At 49.6% G+C, this 15,240-nt stretch overlaps 1 protein-coding gene across 1 annotated transcript in view; it reads right to left on the bottom strand.

Moving 5' to 3' along the window:
• Positions 1-15,240, bottom strand: part of FSTL1 (follistatin like 1) — a 78,315-nt gene that overhangs the window by 14,580 nt on the left and 48,495 nt on the right. Inside the window, exons 3-4 of the mRNA XM_050961057.1 lie at positions 3,004-3,108; positions 1,089-1,218 (exon numbers count right to left, since the gene is read on the bottom strand). Of these exons, the coding sequence (XP_050817014.1) occupies positions 1,089-1,218; positions 3,004-3,108 (235 nt within the window). The remainder of the gene's footprint in view (positions 1-1,088; positions 1,219-3,003; positions 3,109-15,240) is intronic.

The raw sequence follows: 15,240 nt of genomic DNA, 5'->3' as shown, positions 1-15,240 counted from the left end.
GAGCAGGAAAAAAAATGGTTTCACCATTACATTTACATCTTGATACTTTGTATCAGAGTGACATGAGACTCTCCCTCACATGGAACAAATGGCGGCGAGAGGGGAGGGATTCAGCTCTGTGAGTTTGCGGCCTCTGAAGACCTCTGTTACCGCCTAGCAACAGGGCACTTTTGGTGATGGAGGGGGTTATCCTTCCTGCTGAGATATCAGGCAGTTCTGGACTGCGCTCCCTAGCACATTCCTTCATATTCCCCTTTGGAGCTGCTCCTTTAACAGACCAGCGTTACCATAGAGCGTGTGAGTCCTTGGAAAGGTCAGGACCCTTCTTGTTCCCATTTGGTGGAAGTGATGTCAGAACATGGGACATGGGCACAGATTTCTTGTAGCTCAGGGGCATCCACCCTGTGTGACACAGAGGATCACGTAGGCAACTGGCGAGAAGCCCGAGAGCAACACTCCAGCAGGCAAAATCCTAAGCTACATCTACACTACAGCTGGATTGATGCTCCGGGGATTGATGGACTGGGGGTCAATTTAGCGGGTCTAGTAAAGATCCACCAAATCAACCGCAGATGGCTCTCCGGTCAACCCCAGAACTCCATCCCGAACGAGAAGAGTACGGTAAATCGAGGGGACAGTGTCTCCCATCGACCCAGCGCTGTGAAGACACCTCAATAAGTTGACCTAAGCTACATCCACTCCAGCTATGTTATTCAGGTAGCTGGATTTGCGTAATTTAGGTCAACTTACTGCAGTAGCGTAGACATAGAGTGAATCCTGGCTTCTGGAGTCAGTGAGAGTTCTGTCTGAGCAAGGATTGAGGAAGGGCTTTTGGAACTGGCCAATTCTACACATCTTTTAGTGGACCTGAACCTTCCTCAACAGGTGGATGGAAAGGGTATGTTGATTGTATTGGTTGTTGGAAGGAAGAGGCAGCTGGGAGCCATGTTATGGGTGCCCCTTGATCTCATCTGTGATCTCTGTGAGGGAACAGGAGGCACGAGATCGTTTTCTCCTATACTGCACCTCCTCCCAGGGTGGTCTTGTTTGAGTGACAGTAGGTCCAAAGCCCTCAGGGCTGGCTTTACCTTTACAGTGGCCATCATAGTCCACCTGAATCTTGGAGCCAGTAAGGCAGGCATCACGATGCAACTCGCAGTGGTTCAGGTACGTCTTGCCATTGCTGCCACACACAGGCCTCTTATGAGGTTTGCATTGCTGAAAAAGAGCCAGAAAGAGAAGAGCTTTGCCCAACGCCTCAGGTCCCAGGATGGCTGGAGGGAGGCAGTGTGTAAGCCCCAGTCTCAGCCCAGCTTGTGGGCACTGTGCACATCTTCCTCAGCATAAGTAGGGACTGAGAGATACTAACTACCCAGAACCTGTAAAATCTTGTGCAGGAGCCGAGTGGTCTGTAAAATGGGGACCCCTCATCCACAAACATTTGTCTCCCCAGCCTCCAGCACTACCACCATACAGGTGACTTAATGAAAGCAGAATTACTAGTGATTAATTTCTGCATTCTTCAGTATCTATGCTATGTTTGTCTCTGCTCTGGGTGTGTGTTTGTGTGTGTGCACAAACCTGTGTGTCTTTGAGTGACTGTGTGTGTGTGTGTGTGTGCGTGCGTGCGTGCGTAAGTCTTTCTTTGGGTGGATCTGTTTGCAAGGACTGCAGACACAAGCTCAAGGTTTCTGCTGTGGAACTGAAGGCAGGCTCGCAGCTGAGAACCAATTTGGCATTGCCAACGTTTGACCTGAGGGTTTCCTTTCTATGTTTCTCTTAGCCTGGGCAAAGGTAATCAACCCAGTCAGTTTGCTTACAGCGCTTTTCACTCTCCAGTTCTCAGGGAGTCAGCCTCTGGGTTGCAAACACTGAGGGGGAGGGTTCTTTAAAAACCAGTGTTCCATTGGTGTAAGAACGCATGGCTTTTTGTAATGGGAAGAGAACAGCAAAATGGGCAGGTTCCATGTCCCTAAACCTGTCCCTTCTTTCAAGGCCCATCTCAGTATACCTGTAAAGATTTTTTTTTTATTTTAAAAAAAAAAGTGTTTAGTGCTGGTTTCTGTAACTCATGCAGACTGGCTATCAGGGCCGGTGCTACCATTTAGGCGGCCTAGGCAATGGCCTAGGGCGCCAGAATTTTTGGGGGGCGCTATTTTGCCGTGGGCGCGGCACGCAGGTCCGGTGGACCTACCGCAGTCATGCCGGTGGACAGTCCGCTGCTGGAAAGGCTCCGGTGGAGCTGCCGCAGTCATTTCGGCGGACGGTGCACTGGTCTAAAGGCTCCGGTGGACCTACCGCAGTCATGCCTGCGGCAGGTCCACCGGAGCCTTTAGACCAGCGGACTGCCTGCCGGCATCACTGCGGTAGGTCCACCGGACCCGCAGGGGGCGGCGAAATGGCCGTCCGCCTAGGGCGTCAGAAACCCTGGCACCGCTCCTGCTGGCTATACTGACAGCAGGCTTGCTGAGCGCATGTGCCCCTCTCCCCACCAGTCCAACTGTGCGCTGACACCCTGCCACACCCTCCCTACATGAGGAGTGCTCCAGCCAGCTCTCCCCTGCGTAGTTTGACACTCTGGGCTGTGGGATAAGTGACAAGGGTATAGGCAGCTCAGCCACACTGGCACTACCCTGCGTGAGTCAGCATCTGTGCTGCAATGCACCAGAGGAGAGCACCAGGTTGTGGCAGGGCACTGAGGGCTCATGAGGGGAGAAAACAGAGCCAGTTCTGTGCGTGCAGGAGGAGAGTATCAGAGTGGATGACAGAGGCGGAGAGAGTGTGTGTGACTGGGGAGGAGGAACTGGCAGCGGAGAGCTGGGAAGGAAAGGGGCTGTAGACTGAAGGGCCTCTCCTGGTTTGGGGCTACTTAAGAGCAACTCCCATTGAAGCTCTATTGGCTAGTGCCTAAGCCCTAGTGTATTTTATCTAGATCCCTTCGACCTCAAGAAGTTCCCATCTCCTCTCTACCTCCGGTCATCTGGAAGTTGCTCTACAACCTACCTCGATGCAGAGGCAGCTGGGCTCCCCCTTCTCCGTCACTGCACACTCCCGCCCGGCTCCACAGAAAACATTGGCACAGATTTTGGATTTGCTCTTTGGCTCTTCCTGAAGGATACAAAGTGAGAAACAGAGACAGTGTTACTGGAAACAGCCCCACCTTCAGCTCACAGTGGATCTTGGATTTTTGAAAAGTTCATGCACATTTTAGACTGAACCAAATTGCCCAGACTGGCATCTCATAGGTGGATGAATGAGAAGGAAATGACCAATCTATCTGTGCAGCTCAGCCAGCCAATGACTGAGAGCTTGTGAGAACCTGACACCGCTCCAGAGGGTGCAAATTCCAAGAAGGGAGGATCTGCTCAGAGTGATGCAAGGGGATATAACGAGGAATGAGATGAATCTGAGCAGAAGATCTAGTCTGATTGCCAGGAATACGTTCCTGGCAGTGAGACCTGTTAGGCTGTGAAATCATCTCCCAAGGGAAGGGGTGGAAGCTTTCTTGTGTGGGAGCCTTAAAAGTTGGACGGCGCCCTGGAGCGTATACACTCTAGAGTTCAATCCTGACAGAAACAGAGAAATGGCCATGGATAAGACCAACGGGCCCAGTTGTCCCAGTGTCTCTCTGCAATACTACACCAGCACATATAGCCCAGTATCCTGCCTCCACTAGTAGTTCAGTATCAGATGTGTCACTGGAAGAAATTTCGTAATGGATAACTATGCAATAACTTTCCCATGGGGGACATTTCTTCCTAGCCCCAGACAGGTAGTAGTTATCCTATGACCTGAAGCATGAGGTTTATTTGCCTAATACATTTTTATCTTATCCAATGTCACTGCAAATATTCTTGTTACTATTACACGTGTCCAATCCTTTTCTGAATACTGTTAAGCTCTTGGACTCAATGACAACTAGAGGCAATGGTTGCCACTGGTTCATGATGCACTCTGTAAAAGTGTATTTGCCTTTATCAGTTTTTAGTTTTCTCCCTTTTAATTTCATTGAGGGACCCCTTGTTCTTGTGCTAGGAGAGGAAGATGGTTCCTTGGTTAGGGCACTAGATTGGAACTTGGATGTCCCCTGTGGTAGAACAGGTTCAGCTCCCTGTTCTACCACAGACTTCCTGAATGACCTCAGGCAAGTCACTGAATTTCTTTGTCGATCAGTTTCCAATATGTAAAAGGGGATCATAGATGCCAAGGCCAGAAGGGACCACTGTGATCACTAGTCTGACCTTCTGTAGAACACAGGCCATAGAAATTCCCCAAAATAATTCCTACAGCAGATGTTTTAGAAAAACATCCAATCTTGATTTAAAAATGGTCAGTGCTGGAGTATCCACTGCGACACTTGGTAAGTTGTTCCAATGGTAATTACTGTCAGAGTTAAAAATCTATGCCTTATTTCCAGTCTAAATTCATCTAGCTTCAGCTTCCAGGCACTGGATCATGGTATACCTTTGTCTGCTAGATTGAAGTGCCTATTATTAAATATTTGTTCCCTATGTAGACACCTACAGACTGAGATCAAGTCACCTGTTAACTTTCCCTTTGTTAAACTAAACAAACTGAGTGCTTTGAGTCTGTCACTATAAGTAAAGATACGACTGTCACAGAGATCTCAGATTCTGTGTCTTTAACAGACCACCGTGATTTCTTCAGCTTCAGCCTGCTGCAGCCGCAGGCCCTGTGCAGCGGCAGGACTGGCACAGCAACCAGCAGTCAGCCCCCAGTGCAGGGGCAGCAGCCAGTGGCGTAGCCATGTGGAGGTAAGAGGGAGAGTGGAAAAAAAAAGGTGCCACCCACTGTGGCACTTTTACTGATGGGGCAGCGCTCCGGGTCTTTGGTGGCATCTCCGGGTTGGAATCTTCACTCGCTCCGCAGGTCTTTGGCGGCATTTCGGTGATGACACCCAGAGGGAGTGAAGGTCCTGCCGCCAAAGTGCCGCCAAAGACCCGGAGTGCTGCCCCGTCAGTAAAAGCGCCGCAGCGGGTGGCGCCCAGTTTACACCCAAGCTGCAAAAAGGAGAAGATCATCAGGCACATGGAAGGAAGAGGGTGGCCAGAGCGCCTGCTGTGCTGGGATCCCGCATACCGGGGTGGCTTGGGTGGGGGGGAACATATGGGGAGGGGATGCTGCAGGGGAGACCCTGGATCCCAGCATTGGGGGGCTCCCATCAGGGGCAGTAGCATCACCTCGGGGGCAGTGCAGATTCGGAGTCGACGGGCCAGACTCAGCACAGCGCACGCTGAGCAGGGGACCCCTGAGCCAGGCTGTACCATCTCGGGGGTGGGGTGAGGCTGCAGGTCCCTGGAGGGGACCCTGCTCCCCCACCCCCGGAAGGCTAATGCTTCCAGAAGAGTGCCCCCAAGCAGCCGCCAGGTGGGGAAGTCCCAACCCCGTCCCCTGCGCCCATTCTCCAGGGATTGCATATTGTGCCGCTAACCCCTTCCCCCTGTCCAGCACATGGTGCAGTCCATTCTGTCCTAGAGCAGTGCTGTATCAGCCAATCAAATCATAACTTGGGAGCCTTCTGACCAATCAGCTGCTGCTTCATGTTACAACTCGATGCAAGGAGGGAGGTGTAGGTAAAGTTCTTTAAAGGGTCACCCATGTGGCAGGGGGTGGGAAAGGGAAGAGTTTGGATAGACCAATGGGGAGGGGGCAGCAGAGGGTCTCCCCATTGGTGTGAGTTGGAACCCAGGCTCCTAGATGAGTAAAATTAAAAAGGTGCCATTTGTGCTTGGTGGGGAAGCGGCCGCTCCCCTCGTTCCCTCCCTAGCTACTCTACTGGCAGCAGCAGGGTTGGATCAATGGCTGGCAGTCAGCCCCCTCAGTGAGGCTCCCAGTAAGTCCTCCCTGCCACTTCTGGGCATTTTAAAGTCACAGACAGGTCTCACAGGCTTCCGTGAATTTTCCATGAAATTTTGCCCGTGACCTGTCCATGACTTTTACTAAAAATACTTGTAACAAAATCTTAACCCTTCACTATAAGGCATGTTTTCTAACCCTTGCGGCTCTTCTCTGAACTCTCTCCAATCCTTCTTGAATTGTGGGCACCAGAACAGTACATAGTAGTCTAGAGTCAAATACAGAGGTAAAATAATCTTTCTACTCCTACTCGAGATTCCCCTGTTTATGCATCCCAGGATTGCATTAGCTTTTTTGTCCACACTGGGAGCTCACGTTCCGATGACTATCCCCTACATCCCCAAATCTTTTTCAGAGTCTCTGATTCCCAGGACAGAGTCCACCATCCTGTAAGTATGGTTTACATTCTTTGTTCCTAGATGAATACATTTACCCAAATGTAAATGAATATTGTTTGCTTGGACCCAGTTTACCAAGCGATCCACTTCACTCTGAATCAGTGACTGGCCCTCTTCATTATTTATCACAGCCTTAAGTTTCGTGTCATCTGCAAACTTTATCAGTGATAATTTTATGTTTTCTTCCAGGTCATTGATAAAAATGCTGAATAGCATAAGGTCAAAAACTGACCCTGTGGGATACCACTGGAAACAGACCTGCTCCATGACGATTCCCCATTCACAGTTACATTTTGAGTACCATCAGTTAGCTAGTTTTTAATCCATTTAATGTGTACCATATTAACTGTATATCATTCTAGGTTTTTAATAGTCCAGCCTGACTTCAAAGAGGTTTTGTGAGGATAAATACATTAAAGGTTATGAGTAAGGCTATGATTATGTCACAGAAATCACAGAATCCGTGACTTCCAGCGACCTCTGTGACACTGGGGGCCCCCACAGCTGACCAGCCACTCTGTAGTGTGAAAAACTGCGATCTGACTGAATGTGCTACTTAGGGTGTACTGACCATGCTCACACGAAGTGAAAACTGAAAATGCTCAGTAACATCTGCTGAAGCCAGCAGCGGGGGACCCCTGCAGCAACCCAGCCTCCACGGGCAACCCTCGCAACTGACCCGCCTCCAGCAGGGACCCCTGAGCTCCCCAGCTGCCACCGCTGCCAGGGCACACCCTTGCAGCTGCTCACCCGCCACGAGCAGCTGGTCTCCGTCCGCCGCAGGCAGAGAGATCCTGGAGCTGCTCAGCAGCTGCTGGAAGGAGCTCCCCACAGCTCCCCAACTGGTGGTGGTTGGGAACGCGCCCTCCCCGCCCCGCTCCACAGGGCAATGGAAACTGCAGCTCCCTGCTGCTGCAGGCGGGGGAAGGGCAGGGTGCTCTCTCCCTGTTTTGTCATGGATATTTTAGTAAAAGTCAGGGACAGGTCACAGCTTCCGTGATTTTTTGTTGTTGTTTCTTGCTCATGACCTGTCCCTGACTTTTACTAAAAATATCCACGACAAAATCTCTTTTACCCACATTCTGCCACATATTTCAAGTGATAGCAGTTTCGGACGATGACCCAGCGCATGTTGTTCATTTTAAAAACACTTTCACTGCAAATTTGACAACATGCAAAAAACACCTACTGACATTTCTAAAGATAGCTATAGCACTCAATCCAAGATTTAAGAATCTGAAGTGCCCTACAAAATCTGAGAGGGACGAGGTGTGGAGAATGCTTTCAGAAGTCTTAAAAAAGAGCAACACTTTGATGTGGAAACTAAGGAATCCAATCCACCAAAAAAGAAAATCAATCTTCTGCTGGTGGCTTCTGACTCATACGATGAAAAGGAACATGCATTAGTCCACACTGCTTTGGACTGTTATTGAGCAGAATCTGTCATCAGCATAGATGGAATGGTGTTAGGGGAGCAATATGGAGCCATCCAAGTTGGAATTTGGGTAGGGTATCTACTCTTCTAAAATATGCTGTAAGATCCTTAATAATCTACTTTAAGTTTTTATATATAGTGCCAAGCACTGCACCATACTAAGGAGCACACAAGACCAGATTCCAGAACAAAAAGAAATAAAGTTGTATGTTATTTTGAAATTAAATCAACCAGATTTGCAATTCAAGTGTCTAGCAACAGGTGGCAGTATCCTCCCTCTCCCTAGCCACTTCTCCCACGGGCTGCAGCATGTGTGCTCTGTATGTGCCTCCTCTGAAGTTCAACCCAGTCTCCTGTTCTCATTAAACTGAGGTTTAGTAGCATTAGAACAGCTATAGACGCCTGGAGGGGGCACAGCCAAGCTAGCTGGAATCCTCAAACCTCCTCAAACCACCCCGCTGTGGGCTGGCAATATCCCACCTCTGGTAGCAGCACCTTCCTTGTACCCCAGGAGAAAGGTGGCTGCTCGCCAGGCGTGGGACAGGAATGTTGGCAGAATGACATGGCAGGAAATGATCTTTTAAGGCAACTTGTCCAAGGACAACCTGCCTCTCAAATGCAGTTGCCAGAATACAAAATCCAGTTGCTCTGATTTTAATTTTAAATCAAAGTGAGATATTTTGTGTTTTGTTTTCTATTAACCCACATTGTTCATAGCTAGGGACTAGACACCAAGACCCAAAAGGCCCTTTCCAGTCCTGTGTCCATACACCCCTGGTTCGGAGCAGCATTTAAATCCCAGCTGCACTGACTGAGGGGCCCCTCGGGCGTGAGGCTGAAAATGAAAACAGAATAGTTTCTTTGTAGAAATTACTGAATGACTGAAAAAATCTGATTTGCCTGCCCAGCCACTACTGTGATGTATTCTTCCTCCAGCTTCCACTCAGCCAGTTGCACCCCAGACTACATTCTGGGCTATCATCTGCATGGATCCCCTAAATGGAGTCTGGGGAGCAACTCAAGGGAAGGTAAATAATGGGTTAGTGGTTACAGCTTAGAGATGGGAATTAGGATTTCTGTGCTCTACTCTGGCTCTGTTACAGGCTTCCAGTACTTTCCCAGTGATATAAATTTTCATAGTTGTATCTTGAGTCTGGTGATATTTGGTGTTTGTTTTAAAGCCCCAACTCCTGGAGTCATGTGAATAAGTGAGAATCTCAGCTTTTATTCAGTAGTACAAAGTTAGCCCACACGGTTGCAGAAAAAAGCTTGAAAACATGATCAGTCAAGGCACAAACACCAGAAGGCAAATAAAAAGGACCCAGAATGTATTTTTTGGAATGTTATGATAGTTAACCTAATCTCATATTTGTAGGCCTGACTAGTGATTTCTGAACACTTGGGATTGGTGACACTGCGGCCTCTCTGTGCCTCAGTTTCCTCATCTGTCACAGTGGGTTTATGAAGTCTAATTAATGTCTAGAAAGTGCTTGGATAGAGAGAAAGAAAAGGGCAGGTAACTGCTGTGTGGTGACATTTACAAGGATACTCATAAAAAGCCAGTTTTCCTTTTCAGACTCAGGAGGAAGCAGGAAGGAGCCCAGCACGAGGACTGAAATTTCTCTGGATTCTCATTCTCCACGGAGTACAGTCCCCCAGTGTTTCTGGGCAGCGGGATCCAGGACTCTCGGTCTCTCCCTGCTAAAGCTGTAGTGGCCATAAACTCACTAGCTATTGTCTCAGAGATCCTGGGGAAGGCTGCTTGCTACTACCATCAGTGTATACGGATTGGGTGGGACAAAACCCAAAGCAGCCATGTCCTGGTCAGCTTCACACACAGCCCAGACTATTGACGCTGGGCTGGGAACCATACCTATCCAGCTGGTTTCAAAGAAGGCTGGTCAGTGTGGATGGGAACAAGCTCTATTTAAAGAGCATTTAGCAAGCACTCTTGCAAGGGGGGGTCTAAGAATGGTTCAGTCGGGAGGGCAGTGCTGCGTTGGGCACAGGGTCTGGAACTGCAGAGGAAGACCTGCAGCGAGACACACAAAACGCCTCCTTCCTCAGATAACGCTTCCAAGCTGCAGAGAGTGAGTGGGCAGGGAAGAGACATCTACCAGGTACTTAGGCAATGGTGCTCATCAGGCATGTGCTGCTACAAGGAATCGCCATGGCAACAGACAATGTCAGGCTTCAAGGTGGATTTCTAAAATTAGGCAGCTGGGTTTATATTTTGGCATTTCTTCTTCAGTACAAACTGTAAGTGATGAAAGTGTCTGAAGCACAGGGGATTTCTATGGGAGCATTTCAGGGCCTCTCTCTCAAGTACGGAGGGAGGGGAACCATATCTGTGTCTCTCTCTCTCTGTGTAGGAATGGCATGCAAGGGTGCACATATGTGTGTACATGAGCCTGTCAGTGAGCATAGGTGCGTGTGTACATGAGGATAAGTCTGCAGGAGGCGCTATAGTTGCATATTAAAGACAGGCAACTATCTCAAGATACGGGCAGTATTAGCCTTGCATGTTAGTCCAGGGAAGCCTATATGCACTGCACCTTTCCTTGCTTTGCCTGGTGCTCACACCTGCGCTGGGAGCTGGGCCACATTAGTGGCTTTTACTTTACAAACTTCCAAATCAGATGTCGGGATTTTCCCAAGATGAATGTGACTATCTGGGGAAGGCAGAAATGTGACCAGTTCTACAACAAAAACAGCTGTACGGAGGAGAACGGTGGGTACAAACGGTACAGTGCAGGTGACCATATGTCCACTCTGCTCCCCTGAAAACCTGTCCTGTGGTGAGGCAGCTATTCCCAATGGCACACACGCTATGAGAAATTGGCAAGGAAACCAACACGTTACATTGGGGGGCTTAACAACAAGCTAGGAAACAAACCACTCAGGTCATTTGGTGTAGATATATACACCATAAAATCGTCTCTCTTCTCCTTACCCCCTTACCTACAGTCCTGGCTGCAACGGGAAGGGAATTCATGCTATTCAATTGGGACCCAATCCTGCAGCCATTGACATGAACAGGTAGCTGTGACACTGACTGTAGTGAAAGTAGGTTCGGGCTCTTTTCTTTTTCTCCTGTCTGCCAAAATTAGTTACAGAATTTAGTAAAATTCCCAGACCCCCTTATACTAGGCTCCATACTGTTCACTGTAGTAACAAGACTGCATTTCTGTCCTGCTCATTATCCAAGGAGATCAAAGTGCTTTACAGATGTTAATGTACAAAGCCTGCCTGGGAAGCAGTTCATTACGTCCATTTTACAAGGGGAAAAATGAGGCACAGAAGCCCCTGCATATGCTAGACAAAAGGAAGCTGCAACAAAAAGTTGGTTGGAACACCGTGTTTATAAAGTTTATGCAGCCCCTTGAGTCCACAGGTGGTTGCATCCATTGGTTGCAACACCTGGGACAAAGTCACAATATAGGTGCAACTTACCACAGTCTCCTGAGACAGACAGGAGAAAATAAGCATTGCAGCTATGTTGGGTCAGCCAGTCCTCCTTCCCCTTCTCACAAAGCAGTGCTTTGTGTTTGGAAAGTACTCAAAAGACACTTCCACCAGTGCCGATGAGCACAATGATATGAATCAGGAGTCCCAGAATGCACTAGCACATCCACATTTGTAAGCTGTGCTCTGTGCAGTTGCTAAACCATCTCAAGGACATGCGAGGGAATCAAACATTTCTTCCAACTGATGCCTCTAACAGTTTCCTCTCACTGCAAACAGATCCTTAGAGATGGAATCATTGGATCAAAGAGACTGATCCAGAAAAAGAATCCAGATCTCCTCTAAGTCCTGGGCCTTTACCCATTATGGAGCTTGAGAAGGGGCACATACATAACATGGAGCTGCAGATATCTGGATGGAGGCTGGATGGCCCTAGGGAACTACACTTTCAAGGCCCTTTAAACCCACTCCACTCTTATCCTTCCTCCACATTTTCCCCTCATCTACAGGAAGCCTCAGTCTCCCATCTTAATTTTAAGGTTGCTTGGCGTCCAGTTTTTCACCGGAACACCTGGAACAGACTTGGTGGCTCCAGTTGGCACCACTGACTGGGTTGTTACAAGTCCAGTCGGCAGCGCAGCAGGGGTCCAGGGGCTAAGGCAGACTCACTATCTGCCCTAGCTCTGTGTGACTCCTGGAAGTGGCTGCCAGGTCTCTGTGGCCCCATGTCGGCCCAGGAGGCTCCATGTGCTGCCCCCGCTCCTACTGCTGACTCCGCTGCTCCCATTGGCCAGGAACTGCAACCAATGGGAGGTGCAGGGGCAGCATCTGTGGGCAAGAGGACATCGTGCATCGTGCAGAGCTGCCTGGCTGTGTCTCTGCCTAGGGGCAGCAGAGACCTGGCTGATGCTTCCTGAGAGCCACAGTAAGAGCTGTTGGGACCCAGCACCCCATCTCGCACTCCAACTCCCTGCCCCAACCTAGAGTCCCCTCCTGCACCCAAACTCCCTCCCGGAGTCCGCAACCCCCTACAATACCCTGCCCCAGCCCTGAGCCTCCTCCTACACCCAAACCCCTCATCCCCGGTCCCACCCCAGAGTCCACCTCCTCAGACAGAACCCTCACCCCCTTGCATCCCAACCACCTGCCCCAGCCTGGAGACCCCTCCTGCCTGCACCCCCCAGCCAGAGTCCTCACCTTCCCCCACAACCCAATCCCTGCCCCTGCCTGGAGCCCACTCCTGCAACCCAAACCCCTTATCCCTGGCCCCACCCAGAGCCCACACCCCAAGCCCAGAGCCCATACCCCACTGCACCCCAACCCAGCCTGGAGCCCGCTCCTGCACCCAAAGCCCCTCATCCTGGCCCCACCACAGAGCTTGCACCCCCAGCTGGAGCCCTCATCTCCTCCTGCATCCCAACCCCCTGCCCCAGCCCGGTGAAAGCAAGTGACGGTGGGGAGAGCAAGTAACTTAGGGAAGGGGGATGGCGGGAGCGGGGCTTCGGAGAAGGGACAGGACAGGGATGGGGCCTCAGGGAAAGGGCAGAGATGTTCGTTTTTGTGTGATTAGAAAGTTGGCAAACCTACTTAATCTGCCTCTAACAGCACCTCCATTGTCAAAACATTTCATTTCATTCTTCACTGATCAGCAAAGTTCCACAGACGTGGATCTCTGCTTGGCAACGCAGAGAGGCTGCTAACAGCCGGTATGCCACGGTTCCAGGAATGGAAGCCCTTCCTTGGGGAAGCCCCAACTGCAGAGATGCCTGTGCTCCAAATCCATCAATCCAACTGCAACAATGCATGTGAGCCTCCTTAATCTCTTCCTGCAGCTCCTGTTCTCAGCTAACACCAGGGGATTGGTTCATTTGTTATAAATGAATCACACAATAAAATGCGGCCCCTAGAAGATTTTTAATGCTTAAAATATGAATATTTAACTGAGGCTAGGCTAGGTTTCGCTAATGGAAAATAAAGGCAAGCATTTCTGACTATGCTGGAGATCAAGGCATTTGAATCAAGTACCCAGCCTAGAAGAGGAGGCAGATGGGCCAGGGAAGAATTGGCCTGAAATTCTTAGGAATATTTCTTGTTTCTTGTTTCCGCCCTGCAGGAGGCCATTCCTAGGCTAATAAAAACTGATCTGGAAAAGAAGGAAGAGAATGATTCCGTCAGCACCACTCTCCCTGCTACCCCTGGGTCTGCTCATCTCTCTCCTGGGAACCTCTTTGAACCATAGTAACTGCAATTTAATGGCCAAAACCACGGTACTGGTTTTCCTTTCCTCCAGCTGGCACTGCAGCATCTACAGAGCAGGGAGCTGGCCTGCACTGTGTCTCTCTATGCAACAAAATTGCCAGCCAACCCTCACTGCAGGAACTTCCTTGTCAGTGCTGGTTAGGGACAAGGCACTGGACAGTGAGAGCAGAAATTGATTTGCAGACACCAAGCTGAGCTTGCAGTCTCAGCTGTGGAGGTTGCAGATTTGATCCCAGAAGGAAGGGAAGAGCTATGAGACAACAAGATACCACTGCTGAAGAGTCACTTTGCTGGCCATAATCATGTGCTTGAATACTGTGGGGAGGGACACGTAGCATGTTTTATTTTGTATTGCATTTAATCAAAAACATCTGGCACGTCAATCTGAGAATCTAAAGCACTTTACGGGCATTAATTTAGCCTCACAGTCCTGTTTTTATTAGGCCATAATACCCCTGTTACAGATAGGGAAACAGAGGCACAGAGGTGAAGTGACTTGCTCAATGTCACACTGTGACTAGGCAGAGCTGGGAACAGAACAAAGATATTCAGTGCCCTGAACCAGTGGCAAGACCAGATGCCTGCCTTTCATACCCAAAGGACAATAATCTGACATGTTTCTCTGCTCTTAGTGGGTGGCGATTCTAGTTCCCAGAGCCATTGTTTATGAGGAAGGCCCCGTGTTGTCATGGCTGGGGTTATGGAATCTATGATTTTCACGTCCTGTTTGTTTGCTTTTAAAAAAAATATCCATGACTTCTGACACGGGAATTTTTGCACATGGGCGGGTGCCTGAGCTGGCGAGAGCTTAACTGACAACCTTAACTGCTGCCAGATCAAGCCCTTGGCTGCTTGAGAGAGCGGTAGGAACTCACCCCTTAGGGCTAGTTCATTCACACTCATGGGAGTCCATGAGGCTGTAATTTCTCTGGGTTTGGCGGGTAAGGACAGGGAGTTGACGCAGCAGTGGCTCCCTCCTGCCTGCCTTGTCCTCTTCCCTGCTTTGAAATGTTCCTTCTGCCAGTGGGGCAGCAAAAAAACATTCTGGCAACTCTTTGCCACGCAGGCAGTCCCCTTCCACCAGGACTACTCATGAGAGCCCACTACTGCCCCTCAATACTCCGGGGCACAGCACAGGGGTCAGGGCAGGATGGAGAATCCAGATCACTATCTCCATTTTACAAGGTGGAAACTAAAGTACGAAGAGGTGAAGTAACTTGCCTAAGGTCACAGAGTGAGTTAGTGGTAGCCTAGGGAATAGCTCCCAGACTATCTTTAAGGGACCCAAGGAACTCTCTTAGCTCCTCCCGTCTTCCCCCTTTGCTATTTCCTTCAGAAGGAAAGAAAACATATGGGAAATAACATCAGGAGTTGGGGTTATCTGGTCTTAACTCTCTTCTACAACTGCAGTCTCCAATGGGTGGCACTCACTTTAAGGGGTGTGGGTGTCCAGGCTGGAGGCTGGGGTGTGTGAACAGCCTATGGGAAGGTTCTGAAAAGGGATGGAGTAAGAGCAATCTGCCAAAGTGGGGGAGTCTGGGGGAGACACACAGGATCTGTTAGGGCACTGGTGAGGGGCTGCCAAAGATCAAAGATCTGGGGAAGAACAGGGCTCTGCTGAGAGGTGGGGCTTGCTAAGAAGGGGCGTGCAGGGGAAAAGGTCTGCAGATATATGGGGTTTCAGGCAGGGATGTCAGTGCTGCAAAGCTTTGCCATTTAACCTCCCCAAGGAAGGGGGGCAACTTTTGAGGGGTAGGCAGTTGTGTAACGACAGGAATGAAGGAGGCTCTCTTTGCTTTTACAATG

This window comes from Gopherus flavomarginatus, chromosome 1 (assembly GCF_025201925.1).
Source record: "Gopherus flavomarginatus isolate rGopFla2 chromosome 1, rGopFla2.mat.asm, whole genome shotgun sequence".
NCBI lineage: Eukaryota > Metazoa > Chordata > Testudines > Testudinidae > Gopherus > Gopherus flavomarginatus.
This window is presented reverse-complemented; position numbering and strand designations above follow the sequence as displayed.